The sequence below is a fragment of the Anolis sagrei genome, chromosome 2 (assembly GCF_037176765.1).
Source record: "Anolis sagrei isolate rAnoSag1 chromosome 2, rAnoSag1.mat, whole genome shotgun sequence".
Classification (NCBI taxonomy): Eukaryota; Metazoa; Chordata; class Lepidosauria; order Squamata; family Dactyloidae; genus Anolis; species Anolis sagrei.
Genome location: NC_090022.1, coordinates 226,761,552 through 226,789,036, shown reverse-complemented (window position 1 = coordinate 226,789,036; position 27,485 = coordinate 226,761,552). Strand labels below are relative to the sequence as shown.

Here is a 27,485-nt window from a genome sequence, read left to right as displayed (position 1 = left end):
TGAGAATCACAAGGTGTTCATCTGTTTTAAATAAGTGATTTTGCCAAAAAATCACTTAATATATTTTAAAGTCACAAACCATTTTGACCAGAATACCTCAAGAATATCATATGTCAGCTTTGTCAATTTGGTGCCTTCAAGATATTTTGGATTTAATTCCCTTGTCACTGGCTATGTTAACTAGGGATCAAGGTAGATGTAGTTCAAAACATCTGGAGGGCACCAACAAGTAGGGGAAGGCAGTTATGGATTTTTTTCCCCTTTCCCAGGCACTGAAGTCTACGGGGCTATGTTTGCCATCCTGTTACCAACTGTGATGAGAGCTTGACATTCTCCTTTTCATGGAACTCCTTGTTAAATTAGGGGGGGGAGGTAAGAAAGAGTTACACCTTGACAGGTGAAGTCAATACATTCTGAGATGAGAAGCTGGTCCTAATTCGTCATGTTCTGGGCTAGGATTCAACTAAGCCTTGGTGGCTAGCCCCCAAAATGTTTGCAAGAATATTCTCTTGCCCTGAAGACATGAGATCGATAACTAGCTGATGGGCTGCTGCTGACTTACTTTCTCCAACATGGAGTAAATGAGAGGCTGTGGAGGCATTTCAGTTTTCTCTGCCCCTTTAGCTGTTTCTGTTGTTGTTGGTTCACAGTAATTTATTGCACTATGGATAGGCTACTGTGAAGTTTAGTCCATCTGTTCTCGCTTTTTATCCTTAAAGCTTTCAATAATTTTACTGTTTGTTCATATGAGATGCCAGTTAAACTACACCCTATCTTCCTAAATTGGAGAAACTGCTTTTTTGAAAATAAAAATCAAATAACTGAATTTTCAGGTTTTTTAAACCTATTCTAGTATTTTATTTTATGAAGTATGCTGCTGCAGAAATCTGTCTTACTTCCTGCTTGATAATAGATTAATGCTCACATTTTGGATGCTATTCATACTCAAAGATCTTGAAAGGCCATGTTGCGGTATACCTAATTTGTGTTAAAATATCAAAAAGCCCCTAGGCACTAACACTAATTCCAGTGAAAATATTCATTACTAGGCTAAAATTCTAGTAACCAACTCTAGACAACAATTTAACAGATGGGGGATAAGTCCATGGCATATTTCCTCTGCTACATCAAACTCTACAGAGCTGCTACCTGTAATGAAGTACTGGTTGGGATTTGGAGAAGGAGAAGAAGGGAAAATACCATGACTGTTGTGTCCCCTGGAAAACAGAACTTATTTTGAAGGGGTTTGAGGATATCAAAATTCATCATTTTAAAACAAATCTAGCTTGGGTTTTTGGGAAGAACAGCATGCTAACTGTCAAAAATCAGTCAAAAACATATCTAAATATTATTCACAGGCAGACAGATTATTCACCAACTGTTAATGTTTTATTATTGTAAGTGGTGTTGACAGAGTACATAATTGATTCGTATCTTTTATTCCTTCAGTTAAAATATGACATGACTATCCTTCATCATCACAACAACCTGTAAAGTTAGCTGTGCTGTGAGAGAGTGGCTGGACCAAGGCAATGAGCTTAATGATTCAGTGGGAAATTCAATCTGGATCATCCAAGTCCCAGTAGGAAAGTTCTCTTTCATGGAAATATGACATTTTGTGATTATGTGGTTTGGAGAAGTGATTCCTATCCTCTGTTGTAGAAGCATGGTATGACCATACTTTCTAACATGTGGTATGAAAATTATTCCCCACTAAGTGTAGTCTGGGAAAAGTCTTTCCGGATTTCATACACTCACAGAGAGTGGTCCCAACGTATTCACAGTTATCCTCACTCTCAAGGACAAATACTTCTTTTTGATATATTCAGATACCGCACTTGGAAGAAAAAAACCCAACTGTCACTTCTCACCCTGCCAGAGAAGTGTATTATTTGTGGGGGGGAAATGGGGCTGGGAACAAAATACCTTCGTAAAATCCCCAAAGGTGAAAAATTAGCATCTCACACTCTTGCTTGCTCTTGAAATTTGCCAGCTTGTGAGAACACACACAAACTTGTGAGCTCAAAAAAACAAAATAGGGGACTTGTACTCCAATTTTATACTGATTGGCTGAACTCTTGTGTTAATCTATAATAACTATTATCTGTAAGAGCCTTGTCACATGCCACTCAACAGTGCGAAAGCATTCGTATTCTAAGCAGCATAGTTGTGTACATGGTACGGCACTTGTCAACTGTGTAGTGCTAACTCAATAAAGTCCAGCTGAGACTCTGCTAATCAATACCCTCTGGTTATAACTGCAACATTTTAGTTCACTACAATATAATACATTGCAATACATTTAAAGCTACTCCTTCCATCTGTGAAATGGAGTCTTACCTTTATGGAGTCCCTGTCTTCATGCAGAACATAAGCACCAACATGAGAGAAGCGGGGTGGAGGGAGGGAAGGAGAGAGAGAGAGAGAGAGAGAGAGAGAGGTTATTTTAGAAATTTAAGTAGAGCTTCATAGGCTATCTGCTGAGACTGAAACTACATTTTTGTCTAATGGTGTCAACTGATTTTTCCTTTCCAGAAAATTCCCCAGACCATCAGCCAACTGTTTACAGACTTGATCAATCAAGGGACCACTACTTTCCATAGAACTTGAGTAAAGTATGGACAGTTGGGATGGGGGAGTGAGGAAATAAGACAGGTAAAGAGGGAAGGCAAAGGTAAGGAAGGAAGAAGTGCTTCAAGCTTGTTTACCTAATAGATTAGGGAAACAAACCAGAAGCACATTGGCAAAGAAAAAAAAATCCACCTGAGTATGGGAAAGAAATGATCTAAAGGAAAACATGTGGTATGGCACAATATATCCAGGAAGAGAGATCCATAGATTGTGGAGAGCAGAAAGAGAACTGTTGGGGAGTTTACAAAAGCCTTTCGGTGAATTGAGTGTGGCCCATGAATTCAAAATCACTGATGGTATCTCTTCAAAACCCACAAAATTTGCAGCCTCCTACTGCACTCTTCTCACGAAGGGACAGCTTATATACTTGAAAAGCAAGAGAAACTTGCTCTGAATCCAGCGAAGAACCTCCTACCTCTTTGGTGATCATTATCGTGATGTTTCTTTTCATCTTTGATTGGAAGATGGGACTGTCCCCCGAGGGCACTTGACAAGGCTAAAAGGCCAGCGCTGCTGCCAATGGGAGGGATTGCTGGTGGCTGCAGTCCTGAAGGGTGTGGAGTGAGAGGCACTGGGAGACCATGTCCATGTGATAAATGCTGGGCCTGGAGTTGCTGCTGCTGTGAAAAATGAAGACACAGATATTGAATATGTTCCAAGAAATAGTGTTTCAAAGCATATTGAGCTCTGCCCTGCATTGTGTATTTTCAAGGGTTGTCAACCCATCAATGGCCCCACTTTGCTACAAATTAATCCCCCAGGTATTGTTTTTGTTTTTTTTTTTTAAAAAAAGATAGAAGTGCCTCAGTGAAAACAAGGAGAATATACAATAAATGAATGGGTTTGATGAGACCAATAATTTACTGTTTGGAAAAACATCTTAACAGGCATTGTTTTGCTTTGGATCAAAACTGGGTTGGAGTGTGAAGGCACCCCACAATTATTAAACCGTTTTCTAAAGCAGTATCCCAAAGTCACTGCTTCACACACACCCACATCTAAAGGATAATGTTTAAAAGTATAACTCTGGCATTATACTTGCAGGAGATACACATAGATATCAGCATCTAATCAAAACATGTGAGTTAAGCATAAAAACAGTAATAAAGTTTTGTTGCTGCTTTTTTTTTTAAAAAAAGGAAAGCTGAAAATTGAGAAAATTAGTGTTAAACAGTTCTCCCAGAGCTGCCACGCAGCATGCAGTGAGAGTTAATTTGAAAGAGGAAAACCTGAATTAACAATCCAGAAAAGGAAACTGGTTGCAGCCACCGTTTTAAGTCCTTTAAGTGTCCTCAGCGGTACTTGAGCAAATTACTAAAGAAAATCTAATGTAGCAAAGCTTGGGTCCTCCTGTAGGCTTGCTCAATAATGCTGAAATAATTGGGCACTCTGTGCACGTTTAGTGATGCTCGAATGAAAAGCTAGAGGCCTGCCCTTGTACTCTTCTCTAGCTGCTGACTCTGTGTTGTGACAGGTTTATTTGAGTGGGACTGTGATGCATGCACCAGTAACTGCGCTGACAAGAGTTTAAAGTCATTTTTACCAGTACGCTGGCAACACATAGAGAAAAGCCCTTGAGAGGTTAGAATTGGAGTGCTTGACCTCAGCTAAGACTGCATCAAGCTCTCTACTATACTAACCATTGTGGGGTAGATGGTTTGTTGATGCTATTGAATTAGAAGGTGTGTGTGTGTTGGGGGTGGCATGGTGGTAGAAGAAGGAAATGTGTCATGCTCAATCTATCCCAACAGGAAATTGTTTCACTTCACATTTGTGCCAACAACCCACTTTCCTCCTCTCTTCCACTTCTCCCTGTACACTTTCACAAATGATGCCATTTGGACAAACTGATTCTCATTTTACCATCACTTCTCTCATTCCACATATTAAAACGTTTTCAAGTGGGTAGGGGCAAACCACTGCATTGCTAAATGTCAAAAATGCCCCCTTCACATACTTCCCTAGACTTTCCCCTACTGGTTATGTAAACTGTGGTTCTGTAATACTGGTGGATCCTGCTTTTTAATCAAATGAATTATCCAAAAAAGGATTGTATTCATAGGATATCCCGAGACAGACAGACACTGACAGATGGGACGCATTTCATGTTAATTACACCCCAGATTGTAACCTATCACTCACCTGACTAGGTGTACAATACACACAATTCTGAAGTTTTTGAAAGATAAATATGTGTTTTGTTTCTATTTAAACTACTGTATTACTTATACTGTAGCCATAAGGGGCATACAGAACCCAAGATTTTGAAAAGTTATTAAAATATTCAAATGTAACACTAGCTCCTTAATCAAAAACCTGTGTTACCAAGACAAAATTTCAGATATAGGAATATTGCTAGTGTTTGTATGCATTTGCATGTGTATATATCAATCTATGAGTGTACTAAAAACAATTATTTAGTCTCATCATATTGTCAGTTTTATAAGGCAAGGGCTATCTATGGAATAAAGTGTTCCTATCACTTTCAACAACAGGATCACCATATACACTTCAAATTCCTTGAACAAAAACCAGACCATTAACAAACTAAGCTTCTAGAGAAGGTTCCGAGAATTACCAAACGTTTTTGCAAACCAGCACTAGCTCTATAATTTCGATGCCTATTGACTAGGCCAAGTGTTGACAACATAACACCCCTCATAATTTAACCTCCATTACTATTAGGAGAGGCAAGGCTGGTGGCGATATCAGCAATTGCATCTTGATTATCGCACCACTCCCTTTCCCATCATTGCACTTGAAAGCATGCCGGAACAAAATTCCACATTTGCTAATCTATAAACATGTTCCCAGATAAAATCTGAGAGTTACACTCTCAGTATTACACCTTAGATCCCATCCTGGGAGAAAGGTGGGGTATAAATTGAATACATAATTGAAATAATACATACGCTTGCCATAATTCCCAGGTATCTTAGGTGGATCACATATATAAAGTACTATACCTGCGGCTCACTTAATCAGGACATGATCTACCCTGGTCTTCCCTCTTCTTGTGTGTAGTACACAATACACGGGATAGAGAACAGTTTGCAGCCAAGGTACAAAGGCCTTTAACTCTAGAAAGCTCTTGTAGGGGACCAGAGGCCTTGTGCTGTTATTGTTTTTAAGGATTAGATGAAAGGAGGCTGACTTTCTCCCCAGCTTCTGACTTCATAAAATATGAAGCTGCCTTGAACTAAGTTGCCACCTTACATTCCAGGTGTGCATTTTTAACAAATTATGCAAATAATGCCATCTAAAACAGAAGGGGTCTATGCACTGTAACAATGGGGATATAATTCTGTATACACTTCTGATTCTCTACAGAAATATGCCAATATCATGTTACATTATGGAGATAGAAGTCGTATCACTAGACAGGACCTCTTGGACAGAACACCAATATATCATATTAATAAAGCATTTAATTATCTTTTAAGAGGCAGGTGAAATTACGGCAACCATTTATGAATTAATTTTCTGGAATCCAATACTTTGATCAAGATTTTCTAGACTAAGGGATATTTCTCACTTTACATATTGTACTCTGATATGGACACCCAAGCCTTAGTTCAAGCAGAACGACGTGGAACTTGGCATGTCTCCTTTTAAAAACCTTGGAGGAAGGAAACTAATCCTTCCAAACAACTTAAAGGACTGTTTCAATGTTTTTCACATTTGTATACTGTGTAATTCATATCCATCCATGACTATCTCTTTTTAATTTCAAAACATTAATTGTAGACACAAGTAGAATAATACAAATCTCAATAATTAAATTTTCACTCAGTATACTGTATCCTATTTTCTTAACCTTACCAATCCCAATTCCACACTTGTCAACCACTTGTGCCCAGCAGTTTTTCTCCCTCCCCCTTCCTCCCTCTTCACCCCCCACCCACTAGGAACAGTTGTAACTTCGGTTTGAATATTATTTGAATTGATAAATCACGAAGAGAGTGCAATTTAGTTCTTTATATTTTCCTTTTTCTTTTACTCTAGATATCAGAGTTCCCCATTTCAAGTCCCAATTCTTCTTGCAACCTGTTGTAAGTATTTCATCCTCCTTTTAAAAACACAATCCCGGAGCATACAGTCTGCTAAATATTCAAACCATTTTTCAATTCCTATTTTTCCTGTTTTTTCCAGCCCAAGGCTACTGTTGCTTGGGCCGCTTCTATCTGCCCATTTGTTAGTGCTGCTGTTACCCTCAATTTTTATCTGTTTATTCAGCTCTACTTTTTGCCCTAATTGACCTTCCACCTTTTTCTTTATTTTAATGTAATGTTTGTGTTTTGTCACACTTCTACCACATATGCATAAAAGAGCCAGTTTTGCTGCATTTGCGCCAACATAGTTTTGATGATGATTTAGTTATATGGGCTAATTTAAATGGGGTTCTGTAATATTTGGAAAATATTTTCCATTGTATTGCTCTGGCCCTAATATGTTTAATTTTTTAAAAATTGAATTAATCCAGTGTTCAGTGTCTGATTCATTGCAGTTGAAATCCTCTTTCCATATCTCAACTAACGTTTGTTTCAGTTTATATTGTTTTGCAACTATTTTATTATAGGGTTGTTGTAGGTTTTTCCGGGCTATATGGCCATGTTCTGGAGGCAATTTTTCTCCTGACGTTTCGCCTGCATCTATGGCAAGCATCCTCAGAGGTAGTGAGGTCTGTTGGAAGTAGGAAAAATGGGTTTATATATCTGTGGAATGACCAGGGTGAGACAAAGGACCCCTGTCTGCTGGGGCTAGCTGGGAATGTTTCAGCTGATCACCTTGATTTGCATTCAATGGCCTGGAAGCGCCTGGGGGGGATCTCTTGTTGAGAGTGATTTTATGTGCCTGTTTGTTTCCCCTCTGTTGTTTTGTTGTTGTAATTTTTTAGTTGTTTTAATACTGGTAGCCAGATTTTGTTCATCTTCATGGTTTTCTCCTTTCTGTTGAAATTGTCCACATGCTTGTGGATTTCAATGGCTGCTCTGTGTAGTCTGACATGGTGATTGTGAGAGTGGTCCAGCACTTCTGTGTTCTCAAATAATATGCTGTGTCCAGGTTGGTTCATCAGGTGCTCTGCTATGGCTGATTTCTCTGGTTGGAGTAGTCTGCAGTGCCTTTCATGTTCCTTGATGAGTGTCTGGGCGCTGCGTTTGGTGGTCCCTATGTAGACTTGTCCACAGCTTTTTTATTTTATTTTATTTCATTTTATTATAAATGAAAGACATCAAGCCTTTCTCCTTCTCTAACTTCCATTTTAATATCTGATCAAAATGTGTTTCTGGCATTCTGTCTCCTCCACTCTATAATCCCGTGTTTCAAAACATTCCATAACAGCCAATTGCTTTGTCTATACTTGTATTTTATCTTGTCCCAAACATTAATTGTCCCATCTGTGTTTAAGAGGTCGCCAATCAACCTCATTCCACTTTACTTTTAATTTTTAATCATTTTTCTGAGTATCTGTTTGTTTTTATTATCTAATATCCCTATTAGATAATAAAAACAAACAGATACTTTTTCATTGATTGGGAATTTAATTTGCCATCTTTCCCAGCATTCCATGGAGGAGATCACTGGATCCCCTATAATTTGTTGTAAAATCTTGTTGTCTTCTACACTACTCTTCAAACACAGGCAGAGGTCCCAATCATTTATCATTTCTAGATTCTGGCCCATCTTTTTGAATAATCAAGATCTAATTCTATCAATCCCTTTAATTGACAGGCTTCAAAATAACTCTATAAACTAGGGGCTCCCCATCTCCCATTTCTTTCAGATGTATAAAATACTGAATTGTCCCATTGCTTAATTATTTTGTTAGGGATAGTACCTGAAACAAAAATAATTTTTTTGGTAAAATCCTCATCTTAACTATGTTAATTTTGTTTGATATTCCTCAATTTTTCTAATTGTGAATTTGTTTATTAACTTTTTCCATTTGTGGTTATAATTTTTCTGTATAAGGTTATTTATATTTTTGGGGATGTATACCCCTAAATATTTTAACTTCTTATCATCAGCTTTATCTCCAGGATCATCCATGAATATCTCAATAACAGTGAGTTCAGAGATATTGATGGCAAGCGTAAATCCTTTCCCCACATATCTAAAAAGGATCAAATTAAAAGCACAATGTGCTTATAAACCATAGACAAATTAGCTTCTAATGTTCTCTCGTTAGAGTCAGCACATTTAGAAGCCTATTTTCCTGGAAAGGATTCAGGTTTCTATTGGATATCTTCCAAGCAGCACCATGCCAGAGTAATCTAGTGCTTTTCCCCTTATAGACCCTGAAAGCTCATTGCTATTATCCAAACAACCCTAACATCCTCCTCCAACCCAAAGACATTTCTAATGTTAACTGACAAATTAATCTCCCAAAGACCTCACTTTATATCTCAGCCCACATACAGGCTGTATGCATGCCCTTTCCACACTGCCTGGAAAACGCAGGCAATATCCAATTAAGACTATCTCATTAGTATTATTATGCAAGTTGCACTGCATACAAAATACAATACAAAACAAATCCAGAAAGCAAGTTAAGAAATAAGAGGTAGGTGGAAGCATGGAGGCATTGAAAGTTACATTTGAACAGCATGGGAAAATAAAATTAGACTCTCATATCAAATCGAAAGGAAATAGGTAGCAGTGGCCCTTTTCAGAAACTCAAATTTATCTTCTTCCGCCCTCATCCCATCTCTAACTGGGGAAAGGAACATAAATGTGACTTTGGACCACACCATTCCTGGATCTTCAAAAGCTTAGACCTTAAGGTTACGGTAATCTTAACTAGCAGCAAATAGTCCTGCGGCATCTCAGAGACTAATTTCAGATGAAGCTTACGCAAAATGAAACTTGTTCGTCTTTAGGCATGTAAATAATTCTTGTTCTAAATGAGACAGGCTGTCTGAACAGGATGAGACAGCCTGTCGAGAAATCACTGAAACTCTCCCCCTCCACCCTTCCATTTCTAGGTTTCAGTGAGAGAATGAGAAAAGGCCCAGTTGTCACTGTTAAGGTTTCTGCAATTTGTGCAAAAGATCTAACTTGAAGATAGTATATTTCCCCTTTATAATGCTAAGTTCACACAGACACACAGCAAGCACAAAATAATAGTCAGACTGATCAAACTGATGAAAGTGAACTATACTCTACACAATACGGTCAGGTCACAACCATCTATTTGGTGCACTTTGAGCCAAAATCATTACAGCAAATGCAAAAACTCTCTATCAATACCAGCAGGAAACAAGTTTGTTGGCTTTCAGGAGAAAAAAAGGTGGCTTCTTGTGACAAGCTATATTTCACATCTGTATCAATCTTTAGAATGCCTGAAGATTCTTGAGTTTATCTACACTGGAGAATGAATGTAGTTTGACATCATTTTAACTATCATGGCTCGATGCGATGGAATTTTGGGATTTGTAGGTTTATGAAATCTTTAATGTTCTTTGCCAACTACACTTGAATTCCAGAGTATTGAGCCATGGCAGTTAAAGTGATGACAAACTGCATTCATTCTATTGTGTAGACCTACGGAATGTCCCATTTGCCTTTTCATCCCTCCGCTCCTCCTCACCTCCTTCTCCTCTTGATGACCCTCCACCCCCGCCTCACCTCCTGGAGGGACATCAACCACCATGGCAGAAGAGGAGAGAAGGGGTGGACTTAAAGTCCATTCCTTCCTCGTCACCTTTTTCTCCTCCTCCTCCTCCTCCTCCTGATGTCCCCCTGAAGATAAGGAGGGGTGGAGAGATGTCAATCATTAAAAAAGAGGAGGAAGAAACGAGGAGGGGGCAGACTCAGAGTCCGGTCCCTACTCACTTCCTTCTCCTCCTCTTTCTCCTCCTCTTGATGTCCCTCAGCACCTCCTCACCTTTAGGTTCCCCCAGAAGCCAACCTGAAGGCGGGGAAGGGCTGAGGGACATCAAGTACTGAGGAGGAGGAGCTTGGGGAGGGCCAAGGCTCTGGAAGTTCTGTCCCAGAAGCTCTCTCTTTCCCCCTCTGCCAGTGTCCCTTATTTTTCATGAGGCAGCTGGCAACCCTGCCCGTTGATGCCACTATTCTCTTTGACGAATGCCTCCATAATTTCTCTGTCCTATTCAGGCTTGCCTTTTCTGAGATTAAACTGAGGAATGGAATACTGGCTAGCTTCATCTCCTTCTGTAGCACATGAAGACAGAAAGAAAAAAAATCACTTTCCCACAGATTTTCATACGATGAGTGAAGACAACACAGGCAGGGCCGTACCAAAATGCTCATTATTACTCCTTGCATCCAACAGAAAAATCACTCAAAACCAGAACACATGAATGGACTAGTTAAGTGGAACTGTTTTTGTGGGAATGCTTTCATTTGTTTATTTTCTAGTACAAACTTTTCAGAGCCTATTTTGACCATCTGGTGCTGTCATCTGACATTAATTTGTATCCCATTTCTTCTCCTTGGTTGATATTGGCCCAGTGTTTGAATTGTCAGGGATCAGGGGTAGCCCAGACTGCTTACTTTCTCTTCCAGACCCTTTAGCTACATTTTTAGAGGGCTACAGGGAAGGCATATAATTGTGTTAAAACTAAGTGGAGTTCATGGACAACACTTATGGAGTTTTATTAATGGTCCCCTTAAGAAATCAAACATTCGACAGCACTGCTTGGTCTAAAATGGCCTCTGTTTTCCACCAAACTATAATAAACTTCAAGATTCTTTATTATGTGAGCTGGCACGTTAAATATGTAGAATTAGCAAAACACATCTCCCCCTGGTTGCTGCTATAAATCTCCTGCTTAGGCCCTCTGACTCAAATTCTGGGATCTCATTCTCTATTAAGAAATTACTAGATCAAATCCAGAAAATAAAACATTCCCAAGTAAAGGGAAATGGTAGCAGTTCTTTATCAAGGAGAAATGTGAGATATTTAGAAGTACACAAAGCTAGACAATAAATCAAAAGAACAGTACAGGGAGGAAATTCAGAAGAAACCTTTTCCTCAGTTAGATCTGATGGTGAGCATATCAAATTCACAGGTTTCATAAATTGCTCCCCATAACCCTACACAGTCATCTGTCCCTGTCAATTCATATTTTATATTCTTCATTGCATAACACATTCTGGTGGACAGAGCCAAAATCCAGTATGCAATGTAGGACTGGTGGAGGATGTAACTACACTGAATAATTAATGCAGTTTGACACCACTTTCATTGCAGAGATTTATAGTTTGGCGTGGTGCCAGGACTCTTTGACAAAGCTAAAGATCCTATAACACTACAGATCTCATGATTCCATAGCATTGAGCCAGGGCAGTTAAAGTGGTGTCAAATTACTTCCATAGTGTAGATACACCTTAGGAAATTGGGATATTTCTTCATTTTAATGCCAACAGCTGTCCAAGTGTGAGGTCATCAAGAAAATATGCAACATGAAACCTGTGATTTTCTCTGTGAAACCCCTACACCTTCACAGTATCGTTTGTGGTCGACACAGGAAGGAAACCAGTTTCTCTGATATATGGTCCCTCTGCATAAAGCTCTTTTTCACGTTTTGTCTTGGTTTACAGTGAATGGTTTACCATTTTCTCCTTTCCACCCTTTTGTGACTTCCTTGAGTGATATTAAATAACCATGTGTTCACCTTTACTTTAATGCCCGTACTTCTTAATACTGTTAGTTTTGCAAAGCTTTCCACCTTACTAGTACTTTAGTTTCACAGAATAACACAAGATGACTTGCTGATGCAACATGCAGTCTTCATTTCTCATCAAAGACTAAAAGGATCAAACCCCAACTGTATTCACACTGCACTATTATAGCACTTTGATACAATTTTAACTGTGTGGATTTCTCATATGGAATCCCAGGATTGGTACTAAGGCACCACAGCATCCTAACAAATGATTCCAAATACCTCACCAAACTACAAATCCCAGGATGCTATAGAGTGGAGCCATAGCAGTTAAACTGGCATCCACAAATTATATTTGCGTAATGTGGATAAACACTTGCACTTCCTTACCTGTGAGAAGTTTTCTTCTACAGGTGATGTGGCTACAACCATACACAGAGCAATATCATAAACTACTTTATGACTAAATATTCTATATGCTCATGTATAAATCTAGAAAATGAATTTAAAAAATCAACCCCAAAAAACTGGATCAACGTTTTCATTAGTCAATGTAATTAAAGTGTTATCAAAAAGGAACCACCCCTTTTTGTTGAGTAGAGTGGCAAAAAGGAAGGGTATAGCCTGTTCTGGGAAACCCACAAAAGAAGCAATCCTCTCTATCTTCCCCACCAAGGTCCTACTCCTGGAATTTTAAAACATCTGAGTAGTGAAATGATGGTGATTGCGGTGGTGGGCAGGTGTGCCATCACTGGCACTGGTACTTTCCCCTTGCTGCAAAATGCCCCTCAACATCCACAGGATATATTAAAATCCATAATTCCTACAATTCCTAACAGTCAGTAAGCGGTTGGGATTTCTAGGAGTTACTTCAAAACACCTGGAGGGCTAAAGTTTGCTAATGCCTGGTCTATTTGGTAGACTGAAGCAGAGAGGCGGGAACGCCCATAGCTATCTCACAAAAAACAATGGAAGTATATATCACACCTTATTAATCACTGTACGAAGCTACAATAATAATAATAATAATAATAATAATAATAATAATAATTTAAACTCTCTGATCACTTGTAATACTAAAGTGTGAGCACAGGTTGAACAAACCATGGTTCTGATTGTTCCACATACCAATAAATTCTCTGATTAAATAAGGCACAGACTATCACCTACAATGTGGACGCAAAGAAAACATGAAACAGATACCCCATTAAGCCAACCTCCTCTTCTGCCTTCCTGCCATAACAATCTGTGTACAGTGTACAGCAGGTGGCCAATTTGTTTTACAGCCTTTAAGCCCCAAGCACAGCTTAATGTAGGCAGAGCCTTTGATCAAACAATAAGAAGCCCGAAAAAAAATATAAGTGATTGCTGCACAGAGGTCACAGTCTATTACTAATTTATACAACATCCTTCTTGGCTCTCAGAGGTTTGCAGCTCTGTACACACAGATACACAGACACAGACACACACACATCTGCTGGGAATGACTTTACTAAGCAAGATGAAATTGTTGCTATCTATAATGTACAGAGAAAATGCGACTCCCCCACTTCTCCCCATGCATTCAATTTTTTAAAAATGGTTCAGAATCAACAAGGACAGCCAAATTTGCTCCTCTAGTACAGATTTGGAAGCAGGCGCTCTCGGCTGGCATAAATCAAGGTACGCCAACCAAAATCAGTGGAGCTGCGCCAAATTATGCCAGCCAAAAGCCTAGCCCTTATTTCTTAACCTTTTGTTTCAGATCAAAGACCCAAAGAGTAAACTCATTTGAAAGGCAAAAAGCAGCCCCTTCACACATAGAGGCAGAAATTCCCTCTCTGCGCTAAGCACCAGTGCAAAAAATGCATTAGCATTTAGCAGCATGAGCCACGGACCAGTGGCGCCATGGGGATAATAGGATGGACTGATGCTAAGTTTTTATTAGAACTTGTATGCACTTATCTGTACCACATAACTATCCAGAGAATTCCACCTCTTTTCTTCAAACCTCAGTATGTCAAATGTATATATATGGGGTGGGTGAGAGGGGTGCAAGGGTGGACTAGTACTCTAACATTATTTTGACCAATGAAAAGGGAAAATAGAGTGAATGGGTGGTGAGACAGGTACTTTGGTCCTTAATGCAAACTGAAAAGGTTTACAATCAGTGTATTAAGAAGAAAAAATAAATAAAACTCGCTAATTATATGCTATACAGAGGGTCAATTATTCTGATGTCTGCCATTTGCTTTTAACCTTTTTTAAAATTTTCCCAAGCAAGAAAGATAACCATATTAATAAAGCAAAACTTGTACAAATAATGCAGCCTCTTTGAAAATTGCATACCCCCTCTTTCTCATATTCTCCCCCCTCCCCTCTATATATTCATATATGAATGAGAAACAGTACAGGCAAAATCATTTAAATCATTTCCTTAGTAATACAAGTAATATTTAAATAGATTTAATAGTACTGCTCCAAACCAGTGAATTATGAGTTTAAAACCTATTAAAATGTAATGTTTTTTTTTCCTGAGCTGAGGGGAGAGAGATTTAAATCCACTGAATTTTAATATTTCAGCTTGAGCTGCAGGAGGTAGAGAAAGTCCAAATGAACTATTCCATCAGCACCATTCAAGCATGAACATTTTAATCAGTTTTACTTCCTTGGAGTTCTCTAACACAGTTTACGCTGTCATTCTGAAAGCACTTAACACAGAGAGTGTGAAAAACCACCAAGGCTTGTTATTGCCTTCACAATTGATAGCAAATAATTTTGCAGGCTTCCTATCATTAAAGTGTCACTGCTAAAAATTGAGGTTCAGCACTTCTTGTGCTAAATTGTATTTTTTGGAACATCATTGCATACCTGGTTCTTACATTTTTGCTACATTTCTCCTAGTGATAAACAGGAATAGAAATAGGAACGGAAACACCAGACTCCATTTGGATACTGCATCATATATAGAGGTCTGTGGTAGCAGTACACAGGACAAGTGCACACATACAAGCATGTACACATAAAGGAGGGATACGAATACACATATGAAGAGGGAGGTTGCACATCACACAGTCTTTTGAGAAGTCTTCAGCTGTTTTCTGCTTTACAACCCATGTGAATTTGAAAACTTCCCAAGGTTTAATTTTTCCATGGAGAATTTGCTATTTTTACACCACTGTTTTCTAAAGAATCATTTGTAATAATGAATGGATACCAATACAACATTAGACAAGCTTGAGAGATTCGACATTGTAATTAATCAAAAGTTGACCTAAGTAGTAGAAATGATTCAACACTGGAGGTGCCTCATGGCCTCAAGAGCTAACTCAGCCACCTTAACTATCCAGCCTTCCATTGGGTATAATCAATTATATTTTTGGGGGATGCTAGGTGAAAGCTGCAGTTTAGCAATATTTGAAGGGCCACGAGTCGTCCACATCTGATCAGAATAACTAGAAACTGTTTTACAAGCATTTCAGCATCTGAATGAAGTTACTAGTCAAGCGCTGTTTACATGCTGAACATTAACCTTGTGCAAAGCTTGAAAGCAATTTATTTACAAATAATGAATTAGTTTTGGACAAGGAATTCTACATTGTAAAGAAGATGACGTAATAGCAACCAATTACTTTGAAAAAATCTTTTACAATCTCTGATTCTGATGGCAAACCACAATTACTCAATTACTACTGGGATCAATGATGCACATAAGCTGAATTTTCAAAAATTCAGAATGCTGGCATAATATTTTTCACCTATATTTTTGATGTAACTTAATCAAAAATAGATACAAGCGTACATTTTACATACATAGAGAACAAAGTGACAATTACTTTGCCATGACCATCAGGGAAAATGAGGGAATTTCAACATTTCTAGATGCTTGCCTAAGGATGGTTTTACTTAGTGCACAAAAGATATTTCACCCTGCCTATTAAACTTGTATGCAGAACACATCATGCGACATGTGGGACTTGATGAATCCAAAGCTGAAGTAAAAATTGCTGGAAGAAACATTAATAATCTTAGATATGCAGATGATACCATTTTGATGGTTGAAAGCGAGGAGGAGTTGAGGAGCCTTATAACCAAGGTGAAAGAAGAAAGTGTAAAAGCTGGGTTAGAAGTCAACATAAAAAACCAAGATAATGGCAACCAGACTGACTGATAACTGGCAAACAGAGAAAGAAAACATGGAGACAGTGACGGACTTTATATTTCTAGGCACGAAGATTACTGCAGACACAGACTGCAGCCAGGCAATCAGAAGATATTTACTTCTTGGGAGGAGAGCAATGACCAAATGTGATAAAATAGTTAAGCATAGAGACATCATACTGGCAACGAAGATTCACACAGTTAAATCAGTGGTATTCCCTGTAGTAACCTATGGATGTGAGCGATGGATCATAAGGAAGGTTGAGCCCAGGAAGATAAATGCTTTTGATCTGAGGTGTTGGAGGAAAGTTCTAAGAGTGCCTTGGACAGCAAGAAGATCAAACCAGTCTATACTCCAGGAAATAAAGTTTTGGGCCACATAATGAAAAGACAGGATAGCTTGGAGAAGATAATGATGCTGGAGAAAATGGAAGGAAAAAGGAAGAGGGGCCGACCAAGGGCAAGATGGATGGATGTTATCCTTGAAGTGACTGGCTTGGCATTAAAAGATTTGGGGGTGGCAACAGCCGACAGGGAGCTCTGAGGTGGACTGGTCCATAAGGCCACGAAGAGTCGAAAACGACTGAACAAATAAACACCAAATAAACACCAGATATAATGCCTGGTGCCCCATGGACAGTTGGCCCTCCTCTGGCTTTTCTAGATTTGTTTATTCACAGATGAAATGCTCCCTCTAGTAATCTCTGAGTTTCAGAAAAACATCTACTTCTGCTTCATTGACTATTCTAAAGCCTTTGACTGTGTGGATCATAATAAATTGTGGCAAGTTCTTAGTGGGATGGGCATACCAAGCCACCTTGTCTCTCTCCTGAGGAATCTGTACAAGGACCAAGTAGCAACAGTCAGAACTTACCACGGAACAACAGACTGGTTCAAGATTGGGAAAGGCGTACGGCAAGGCTGCATACTCTCACCCAACCTTTTTAACTTGTATGCAGAACACATGCGATGTGCGGGGCTGGATGAATGCAAAGCTGGGGTGAAAATTGCTGGAAGAAACATTAACAACCTCAGATATGCAGATGACACCACTCTGATGGCCGAAAGCGAGGAGGAGCTGAGGAGCCTTCTAATCAAGGTGAAAGAAGAAAGCGCAAAAGCCGGGTTGCAGCTAAACGTCAAAAAAACCAAGATTATGGCAACAAGAATGATTGACAACTGGAAAATAGAGGGAGAAACCGTGGAGGCCGTGACAGACTTTGTATTTCTAGGTGCAAAGATTACTGCAGATGCAGACTGTAGCCAGGAAATCAGAAGACGCTTACTTCTTGGGAGGAGAGCAATGTTCAGTCTCGATAAAATAGTGAAGAGTAGAGACATCAGACTGGCAACAAAGATCCGCCTAGTCAAAGCCATGGTATTCCCTGTAGTAACCTACGGATGTGAGAGCTGGACCTTAGGGAAGGCTGAGCGAAGGAAGATCGATGCTTTTGAGCTGTGGTGTTGGAGGAAAGTGCTGAGAGTCCCTTGGACTGCGAGAAGATCCAACCAGTCCATCCTCCAGGAAATAAAGCCCGACTGCTCACTGGAGGGAAAGATACTAGAGACAAAGTTGAAGTACTTTGGCCACATCATGAGGAGACAGGAAAGCCTAGAGAAGACAATGATGCTGGGGAAAGTGGAAGGCAAAAGGAAGAGGGGCCGACTAAGGGCAAGATGGATGGATGGCATCCTTGAAGTGACTGGACTGACCTTGAGGGAGCTGGGGGTGGTAACGGCCGACAGGGAGATCTGGCGTAGGCTGGTCCATGAGGTCACGAAGAGTCGGAGACGACTGAACGAATGAACAACAACAAGTAATCTCTGAGTCAGTGTAACTCTATCATCAACGTATGCCAGCAAGTTAATCATAGAGTCTTGCTGGAGGATAGTATCATAGATCTCAAGGAATTTCTAGGTTCTCCAGTACGATCTGGCAGAATTGACCATACAGTCATGCTTGAAAAACTAGATTACACTATGTAACAAAATCTGAAAAATTGTGTTCCTGGTTTGAAGGTGTTATTTTCTGTTTAATTGTGCTGTATTTCCTTTGAAAGTCATTGTTATATTCCAGAAACTTAATTTTGTGACTGCCAGAAAGTATGTTGATTTGGTTGAGACTCCATGAGATATTCATTGAAAAACTAAAGCAAAATGTGCTGCAGGATCTCACACAAAAACTTTTTTTTTTGCAGTTTAATAAACTTTTCCATGTTTGTATGATCGAACCAATTAGGAAATGACAGTTATAACCCAGGAACAAAAACTGTATTACATAATGTTATTCTAGAGCAGCAGTTAAACTGTGCTCTGGGAAGCCCTCTGGAGTGGTGGTAGTGATTGTTGTTGTTGTTGTTGTTATTATTATTATTATACAAAGGCTGGATGGCCATTTGTTGGGGGTGCTTTGATGTGTTTTTCCTGCATGGCAGAAGGGGGTTGGACTGGATGGGCCTGGGGGTCTTCCACTGAACCACTGTTAAGTATATGTTGGATAAAATTGTTCTTCACTATAAATATTGTTTTTTTTTTATATATATATATATATATATATATATATATATATATATATATATATAAAACTTTGCACTGTGTGAATTAGTTCACACGAACACTCTGACACTATCCTGGGCCATGCCTGATAGATAGATAGATAGATAGATAGATAGATAGATAGATAGATAGAATACAATATAATATATAAACATTGGAGTCCACAAGTAACTTTTGCTTCAAAAAGGGCTCCACGGTTGAAAAAAAATTAAGAACCCTTCTTCTAGAGCAGTGGTTCTCAACCTGGGGTCCCCAGATGTTTTTGGCCTACAACTCCCAGAAATCCCAGCCAGTTTATCAGCTGTTAGGATTTCTGGGAGTTGAAGGCTAAAAACATCTGGGGACCCCAGGTTGAGAACCACTGTTCTAGAGAGATGTTCTGTTGGAAAGGGGGGGGGGGGGTAGCAATTTTATTATTTGTGGTTTTTCACTTTTGTGGGGATCCTGTCCTCCTAACCCCAATGAATGTGGAGGGCTGGCTGTATTTTTCTGGGTATGTCCTCATTTCACCTGCACCCAACCCTTCAATCTCTCCTACAGTGGGGCAAACATCCATTCTTTCTTGACTGCACTATTAAGGCTATTTCAAGGGTGATTGTGTCCCCTTTCTCCAAACAAATGAAATATCACCAATGGATGCCAAGCATCATAGCTTTGAGCTGCAGGCACGACTGTGCTAAAAGGTACAATATCTTCTGATATAACTTGCCAAGGTACAGTCTATATGCTTATCTTTAAAGCCTTCATATCTCAATTCCTTCCATTCTCAAAACTTGTGTACCCCCTACAAAACAAACAAACAACTACTACATTCAGAGACACAGCTAGAACCCTCTCTCCCAACAACATCTCTTTGTTTCCTGAATGTGCATCACTTAAGCAAACTCAATATGAAATGTGTGCCGCACATGTGATTTGCTATGACGTGTTCTCACATGATGTGTTTCATGTAATCAAGGAAATGTTTCCTTATAGCACCAACTCATATGGTACTTCTTAATTTTGGATAGAGCTTGTACAAAGAATCCCACAATCCCTATCTAGAGAACCCTGGTAGTTGTAGTACCAAAAATAAACTTTTCCATACTCTGAATATAGATAGGAAATATGACAGTGATTTCAAGTAAAACAAATAGCATTCAAGTCTCTGTAATTTCGGTAGAATTGAGTCTGAAATTATTCTGAATATTACTAATTTTTGACAGGTTGACAGCCCCTTTTAAGCTTCTGTAAGAGAGCTACTGCACTTTTAAGACAGTGGTGGGGGATTTATGGCTCCCATATGTGTCTGTGCACAACCCCCCCCCCCCCCCCACACACACACAATATCAAGGATTACTTGAGCAATTTTTCTATCTTTCACCAAAGGAGTAGGTTTCACTTACTGGATTTCCACTTGTCACAACAGTTATTAAAGGCAAAGGAATCCTCTTAGAGGAAAAGTTAAAAACCCATCTCTTGAAAAAAATAGGTGACTTTTCAAAGATTCCAAATATGCACACACATAAAAAAATTAACTGCTTCCCCACTGCCTCTTTCCAAAAGCAACACAAAAAAATTCTAAGAGGAAGATGGAGAGTGAATTTTTTGTGGAGGACATGGGACTGAAAAATAATATTCAACAAAAGTCAAAATAAAACATATGGGGTCTTTTCACAGTCTTTCCTAACACTCTAGAAAATGTTTCCTCGTGTTACGATTTTATTTCCACCAATGCCATTCGTCTGAAAGATGGTGGAAAGTATAAGGAAACAGATTGGTTAACATTGGTCAAATACTTTAAAAAGTCTTTCTTCCCTCATGATATCCTACTGATGTGCACCTCATGTGGCTGCAATTCTGATTGTACATTCCAACAAATTCAAAGTTTTATTGGAATTCTTGTCTTTTTTTTTTTTTTTACTCCCACTTGGGCTTGGCTTAAATCCTTTGTTTATTATATCAACACTAAATTTACTTACACACTAGTTTCAGTATCAACAAACTTTGTATGATATGCTGTGGTTTATTTATCTGCTCTTGAGGCCATGGGGCACCTCCACGGTTGAATCATTTCCACTACTTATGCCAACTTCAGATTAATTACGTCAAATCTCTCAAGCTCGTTTAGTATTGCATTGCTATCCATTCATTATTACAAATGTCTCTTTAAGAAACAGTGGTGTAAAAATGGCAAATTCTCCATGGAAAAATTAAACCTTGAGAAGTTTTTAAGGAAATTTTCTATTTTACATGCCATATCTGTTCTTTTTTTTCTGCCTCTCATCAATTCTGCCCTTATTTCAGAAGTGCCACTGAAAGCAATCAATTGGGAATTAATCATTTACCAAGCTGAGCCACTTTCCATGATGAGAACAAAGAAGAGGTCACTCCTTGTGATCATATTTCAAACTTACACCAATAAACTCTTATTAGGTTGAGTATCCCTTATCCAGGATTCCAAAACAGAAATTGTTCAAATGGATGGGGGAGATAGTAACATAATTTCTTACTGATAGGACAATGTACACAAACATTGTTTCATGGTCTTTCGCAACTCAGGAGTTCTCCTGCATTCATTGCTGAGCCTGGAACCCCAGGTTTCAGCAGTGGCCAGGGGAGCTTTCATACAATTAAAACCTGTATGCCAGTTGTGCCCATACCTTGGGAAGTCAGACTTGGCCATGGTAGTCATTTAGCATACCCTCATGAAGCCAGAAAGCTGAAATGTTAAATTGCCTCTTTGTATCTGTCTATATATGTTATATATCTATGGCATCAAATGTTTGCCATGCATATGTGCACTGTAATCTGCCCTGAGTCCCCTGCAGGGTGATAAAGGTGGAATATAAATACTGTAAATAAATACTGTTAATAAATAAATAGTCCACACTCTTGTGACATCTTAAATAGACTACTGCAATGCGCTCTACGTGGGTTTGCCTTTGAAAGACTGTTCGGAAGCTCCAAGTGGTCCAACGGGCAGCAGCCAGATTGCTCACTGGAGCGACATACAGGGAGCATACATCCCCCCCCCCCCCATCCCCGGTTAAGTCAGCTCCACTGGCTGCTAGTCTGTTACTGGGCACAATTCAAAGTGCTGGCTTCAGCCTATAAAGCACTAAATGATTCTGGCTTAACTTAGTGATCTAAACACATCTCTCCCTATGAACCTGTTAGGAGCATTAAGATCTTCTGGGGAGGCCCTGTTCTCAGTCCCATCTCTGTCGCAGGCGTGATTGGTGGACATGAGAGACAAGGGTCTTCTCAGTGGTGACCCCTCAGTTATGAAACTCCCTAGCCAATGAGATCAGACTGCCCCCTCCTCCCTCCTGGCCTTTAGAAAAAGGGTAAAATTTGGTTATTCAACAAGGCACTTGAGTAGTGCAATATGGATCTGGCATAATATAGCAACATAAAGGATTTCCAGTCATTTCCTTTTCTGCTTGCCCTGTGCTCTCTGGCTTAAAAAACAAACAAAAAAGACTCGGAAAAAGTTCCTTTTTATTATTACACTTTCTGTGTTCCTTGTCTTTGCTGGCTATGGAAACCATAGGAGTTGAGGTCTAAAAAGGAACTTTTCTGAGTTCATCTCAAGATGTCATGAGCAATTATACTTGACGTTTAATAAAAACCATCCTTCGCCCTTTTTCCCCAGGTGATCTTTTCCATGAAAGGACAGAGTCCTCCTTCCATTTGGAGAAGCACAATGCTTGATTTTCCATTTTACATGGCCATGTGGATAAAGAATGGGGGAGACCTCTAATATTATGGAATCAAATTGGACCAGCCAGGAATAATAACTTTTGAAGGAATTTTCAAGCAAAACAATATGAGAAGTACAGAGAAAAAATGGAATATCAATAATGTCATATTTTCAGTTCACATGAAAATAGTTGTAATGGTTAGGCTTTCTTTCCCAGCACTCATTTCACTGCTCCACTCACGTCCCTTCACCACATCCCTTCTCTTATGTTTCTTCCAAAAAATCATTTAAAAAAAAAGAAAAAGAAAGAAAAGAATGGCTAATATTTAACTTGTGTCAATCTGTCAGTAATTTTCTACAGAACATGACCTGTGAAAGAAGTCATTATAAGTGTTTCATTCCATTAAACACAACTAGTTTACTGTCAGGAGAACAACCTGTCTCTCCATGTTTCAAGTTCATTTCAGCATTCCACATTTAAATGACATGGATCAGTGGTTTGGTTCATTTACCAATGAAGGCAGAATATTGCAAAGTTAACAAGGTGTTTCATTAGGTTTCTTGAAATCCTAGCATCAAGCTATGAAGGATCTATACCATACTATAAAGGCATGTTCTTAGAGTAGAACCGCAGCATTAGAATTCCTTTAAATCAGTCCTCAATTACTTTCCCCTGTGTATGTATTAATGTACAAAAGGTTGTACACTTCAATTCACGCGTCTGATTATTTACTGATGTCATTTGCAACCCACCTTTCTATATTAAAAATATACCCAAGGCAGCAAAACCCTTGAGCAATCCCAGGTTGCCCATATAAATGAATGTGATTGGTTTGTTGACACAGACTTTAAAAGGTGATGAAAATGGCTAGAACTTTGCACTCTAAAATAAAAATGTGGTGAAAACAGCCATCTACTGATGAGAAGCCATCCTGCCTTCTCAAGAAATGTAAACTTGTGAAATTATTTTGTTTTTCATTATTTTCTGAGGCTGAAACCCAAGTATATCAAAATACATTTCTGAGCTACCACCTAACATGACTGTATTTATTTGCTGCAATTTACTGCTTCTGCTAGTGAGGTTTAATAGAAATATTTTAGGGTAAACCTACCAGTTCAGAAACAAAATTACACATTCTGGATCAAAAGATGGAGCCCTTCTGTTTAAAACAATGAGAAGGGACCTTTTCAAAAAATGCATACAATCAGACTAAAAGCCAAGTTCACATTTTTATGACTTATATGGAAAAACTTCAGGCTGTCTTTTTAAAATCCTGACCTTTTGCAATTTATTTCTTACAATGAATATTTAGATAACGGTAGTTTTATTAGGTAATGAAAACTAATTGGGAAATTATTCATCTTCCAGTCTCCCCACTGGAGCGTAAAAGACATACAACAAATGTTATTCATGATTCTACACAAACCACTCTGTCTGATTCATCCCCTTCTTTCTAAGGGGCACTTCAGAGGAAATAAAGGTTACTCTTTCCCATTTATATTTTTTAATTGACTGCTGGTATTTTCTTGTGGTCAGAAGGATAGGAAAGAGTGCTCAAAATAGCCTATTAAGAAAAACAAGTTACAATCAGACCTCCCTCTACAGTACTGTCAGCAATGATCAGAGTGGCCCTATTTCCTTGTTAAAAGACAGAAGCATAAATGAAGGAATATCTTCACTACAGATTGATTATTCGGCAACCCTTATCCACATCTTCACTCGGCAATTTGAATTTTAATGAAAGTAAATGGAATAATTAGCATTTCAAAGCAGGTTTGATACACTGGGTTCTTTTTTTTAAGGGAGACTTTTATGTATATCCTGTACACAAAAGGAAAATGAGACTTTGTGAGTGGGCAGAAAAAGGGAAGGCACAGTGGTTTAGTTTCCATTAGAATAACTTAAACAACTGCTTGCATTAACTGAATAATTACAGATGTGAATCACGAGCTATTAGCGATTTCTCTCACCTTTGTTTTATATGCCTCTTTTGAACAACCAACTGTATTTATCAATCTTGAGAAGTGAGTCATTATATATATATATATATATATATATATATATATTAGTGGATTAATTTAGAGAGGCCGTTTCATGGTGCTACTATGTATCTTAAGTATTGCTTCTATCATCCAATAGGAAGAAGGTAGATTTTTTTAATAATAAGACATAAAATAATAAGATTGTTTAGCATAAAACTAAACAATCTTATCTCAGCAGATGTCAGAGCTGAAGGAATCGACTAGTTCTTAAAACAACTAAAATGTAATGATACATGAACAGTATGAGCCCTGATGCCAGAAGCCTCATTCTTTGGAAATATTTATTTGGGAGTATGATTTGGGGAGCCCCCGGTGGTGAAGTGGGTTAAATCACTGAGTTACTGAACTTGTTGACCAAAAAGTCACAGGTTCGAATCCAGAGAGCGGTGTGAGCTTCTGCTGTCAACCCCAGCTTCTGCCAACCTAGCAGTTCGAAAACATGCAAATGTGAGTAGATCAATAGGTACCACTCCGGTGGGAAGGTAATGGTGTCCATGCAGTCATGCTGGCCACATGACCTTGGAGGTGTCTACAGACAATGCCAGCTATTTGGTTTAGAAATCAAAATTAGCACCAACCCCCAGAGTTGTACACGACTGGACTTAATGTCAGGGGAAAACCTTTACCTATGATTTGGGGATATGACTGAAACATCTCATGGACTCAAAATGGTAAGTTCAGGCAGTCTTTAAGAAAAGTCCTTTGTTCAACTGGAAAGTTTTAAACCCACTTCTAACACACTAAGTACGGCTGTAGAAAGGTTGTCCAAGATGTTGGAAGAGCTTTGAGGGATACCGTTCATGTAGGAACCTTTGGATCCCAGCAGTAGAGTGCCAAATACAACAAATCCCAAAAGGTGTGACAGGGTAAACCATAAAGAACAGACGATCAAAGCAGCAAACATAAAGGTAAAATACAATTTCTCCACTCATGGATCCAAATCCAACATTGTGCTTTTGTGGTTCATATAACAGAACGTGCCAGTATCGCTGTAATCATTTCCACTGCCGGAATATCAGCTAGGGAGTGTTGCAACCCCTGCAAAACAGATTTCATGGGAGGCTGCAGTAGAAAAGAAAATCCTCTTCTATCACTGGAGTCTAGTGTTCTTTCAGTGGAAGTCCAATATTGGAACTTGCCCCACAGTTGACTTAAAATCCTCAAACTCCACAAAGTGCTGTCTGTGGCAAGCCAGGTCAGAACAACCCACTGGAGGCCTAAACGCCTAAGGTCATTGCTCTATGGGACATCCCAAGGACATCAAATCTTTGCTTCTGAAGTCCACATTCCAGGGTCACTACAGATAATATTTAAATAGACACAAGGTAGGAAGGACAAAATATGCAACAAATTCACCTCATGCATTCAGCCACAAATGATGTACAATTTACTGACCATTTGGAGGGGTAATTTGCCTTAAATGCACCTCAGAGTTTGGCACAAAGATTATATTTAGCCCCTTTCTTCACTCAGAGAAAGCACATTCAATTGTAAACAATGCATGCATGCAGGAAATTATCAAATCTGAGAGCCAACATGTGTGGATCAATTTGTTCCTGTTGACTGTTGTTTTCAGGACCTATTTTGTTGTTTTGTTATATTTTAAAAATTAACTGTTCACTCATTCCTGAGGGCATCAGCTTGAGAGGCTTAACATTTTGAAAAATCATGGAAATGCCAAACATAGGGCTTCCAAAAGTAATGTCTGCAAATTTTACTTCAATATGCACAAATCCCACTTGGTCTTCTGTTACAACAGTTTCCATATTCACAAAACATCCCTGATATCTTAGTTCACATTGCTCATGAGGGTGAATAATCTCTGGTATGGAAGCAGCTGAATGTAATCTCTCTCTCTAAAATCTTAGATATATGTTTAGAAAAGCTCCCTCAAGGATGAGTTTCTTCTTCTGTCCAATTAAGAGCTATTTTCTGAGCTTATACTCATTTTGAAGAATGTGAAGTGGGAAATGGTCAATGGCCTTCATGTGTTGTGTGTTGTTGCTGAGAATGTTTATTCTATATTCCAGGCAAGAGACCACAGCAAAGTATAACATGACCAATCAACTCTGCCCAGTTGATTCTAACTGCCAGGTACTTTGGCATGTAATGTATTTCTAACCAGCCAAGAGCACTAAACTTAACAACAACAAAAGTTTGGGGGGGAGGAATAAATAAATTGAATTCTATTTTTTAAAAAAGACTATGAAAGCTAAAATGGAAAGACCACATACCCCAATGATTGCGTTCAGTTCTGCCATGGTCACTTGCTTGGCACGTTCCACAGCCTGCACCACTTGTTGCTGGTGCTATAAATAAAGATCAGAAACAGAGTAAAATTATTTGCTTTCTAGTGAATCAAGCATATAATTTCCTATCTATGTTTTTTATCTCTCCTCTAAACATAATCTAAAGAAAACTTAACGCCCTCCCCAGATTACACGCAGGCTTGAAAGAATATGTGCCTTTAAAAGAGCAAGGATTCATGAAAGACACCTCAGATTGAGGGTGAATTTTATCCAAACCATAGTTAACTGGACTACAAGTTTCATTTTCTCTTCCTAGAGACAAGGAAGAAAACAGCAGTGGCATATCTTTTATTTAAGAGGACGGTACTGTGCTGAACCAGAAGAGCTATTCTCCAGCCTTAAATGAACAGATTGTTGTGAACAAAATTATGCACTTGGAAAAACAAGGTGTGCATTTGGGCACTCACCCACCACCACGCTGTTTCCTCATCAAAAAAGCAAAGGTTAATTTCCATCTCTATGATCTGTGGATTTGACTATTTTCAGATC

The 27,485-nt window shown here is 38.8% G+C and overlaps 1 protein-coding gene across 5 annotated transcripts in view; it reads right to left on the bottom strand.

Moving 5' to 3' along the window:
* The window catches only part of LOC132767331 (transducin-like enhancer protein 4), a 160,144-nt gene that overhangs the window by 63,373 nt on the left and 69,286 nt on the right, over positions 1-27,485 (bottom strand). For 2 of the 5 annotated variants that reach the window (XM_060762162.2, XM_060762158.2), the window contains exons 6-8: positions 26,922-26,996; positions 3,047-3,251; positions 2,341-2,357 (exon numbers count right to left, since the gene is read on the bottom strand). In XM_060762162.2, the coding sequence (XP_060618145.1) occupies positions 2,341-2,357; positions 3,047-3,251; positions 26,922-26,996 (297 nt within the window). The remainder of the gene's footprint in view (positions 1-2,340; positions 2,358-3,046; positions 3,252-26,921; positions 26,997-27,485) is intronic. The other 3 variants (XM_060762157.2, XM_060762159.2, XM_060762161.2) reach the window with 3 other exon arrangements.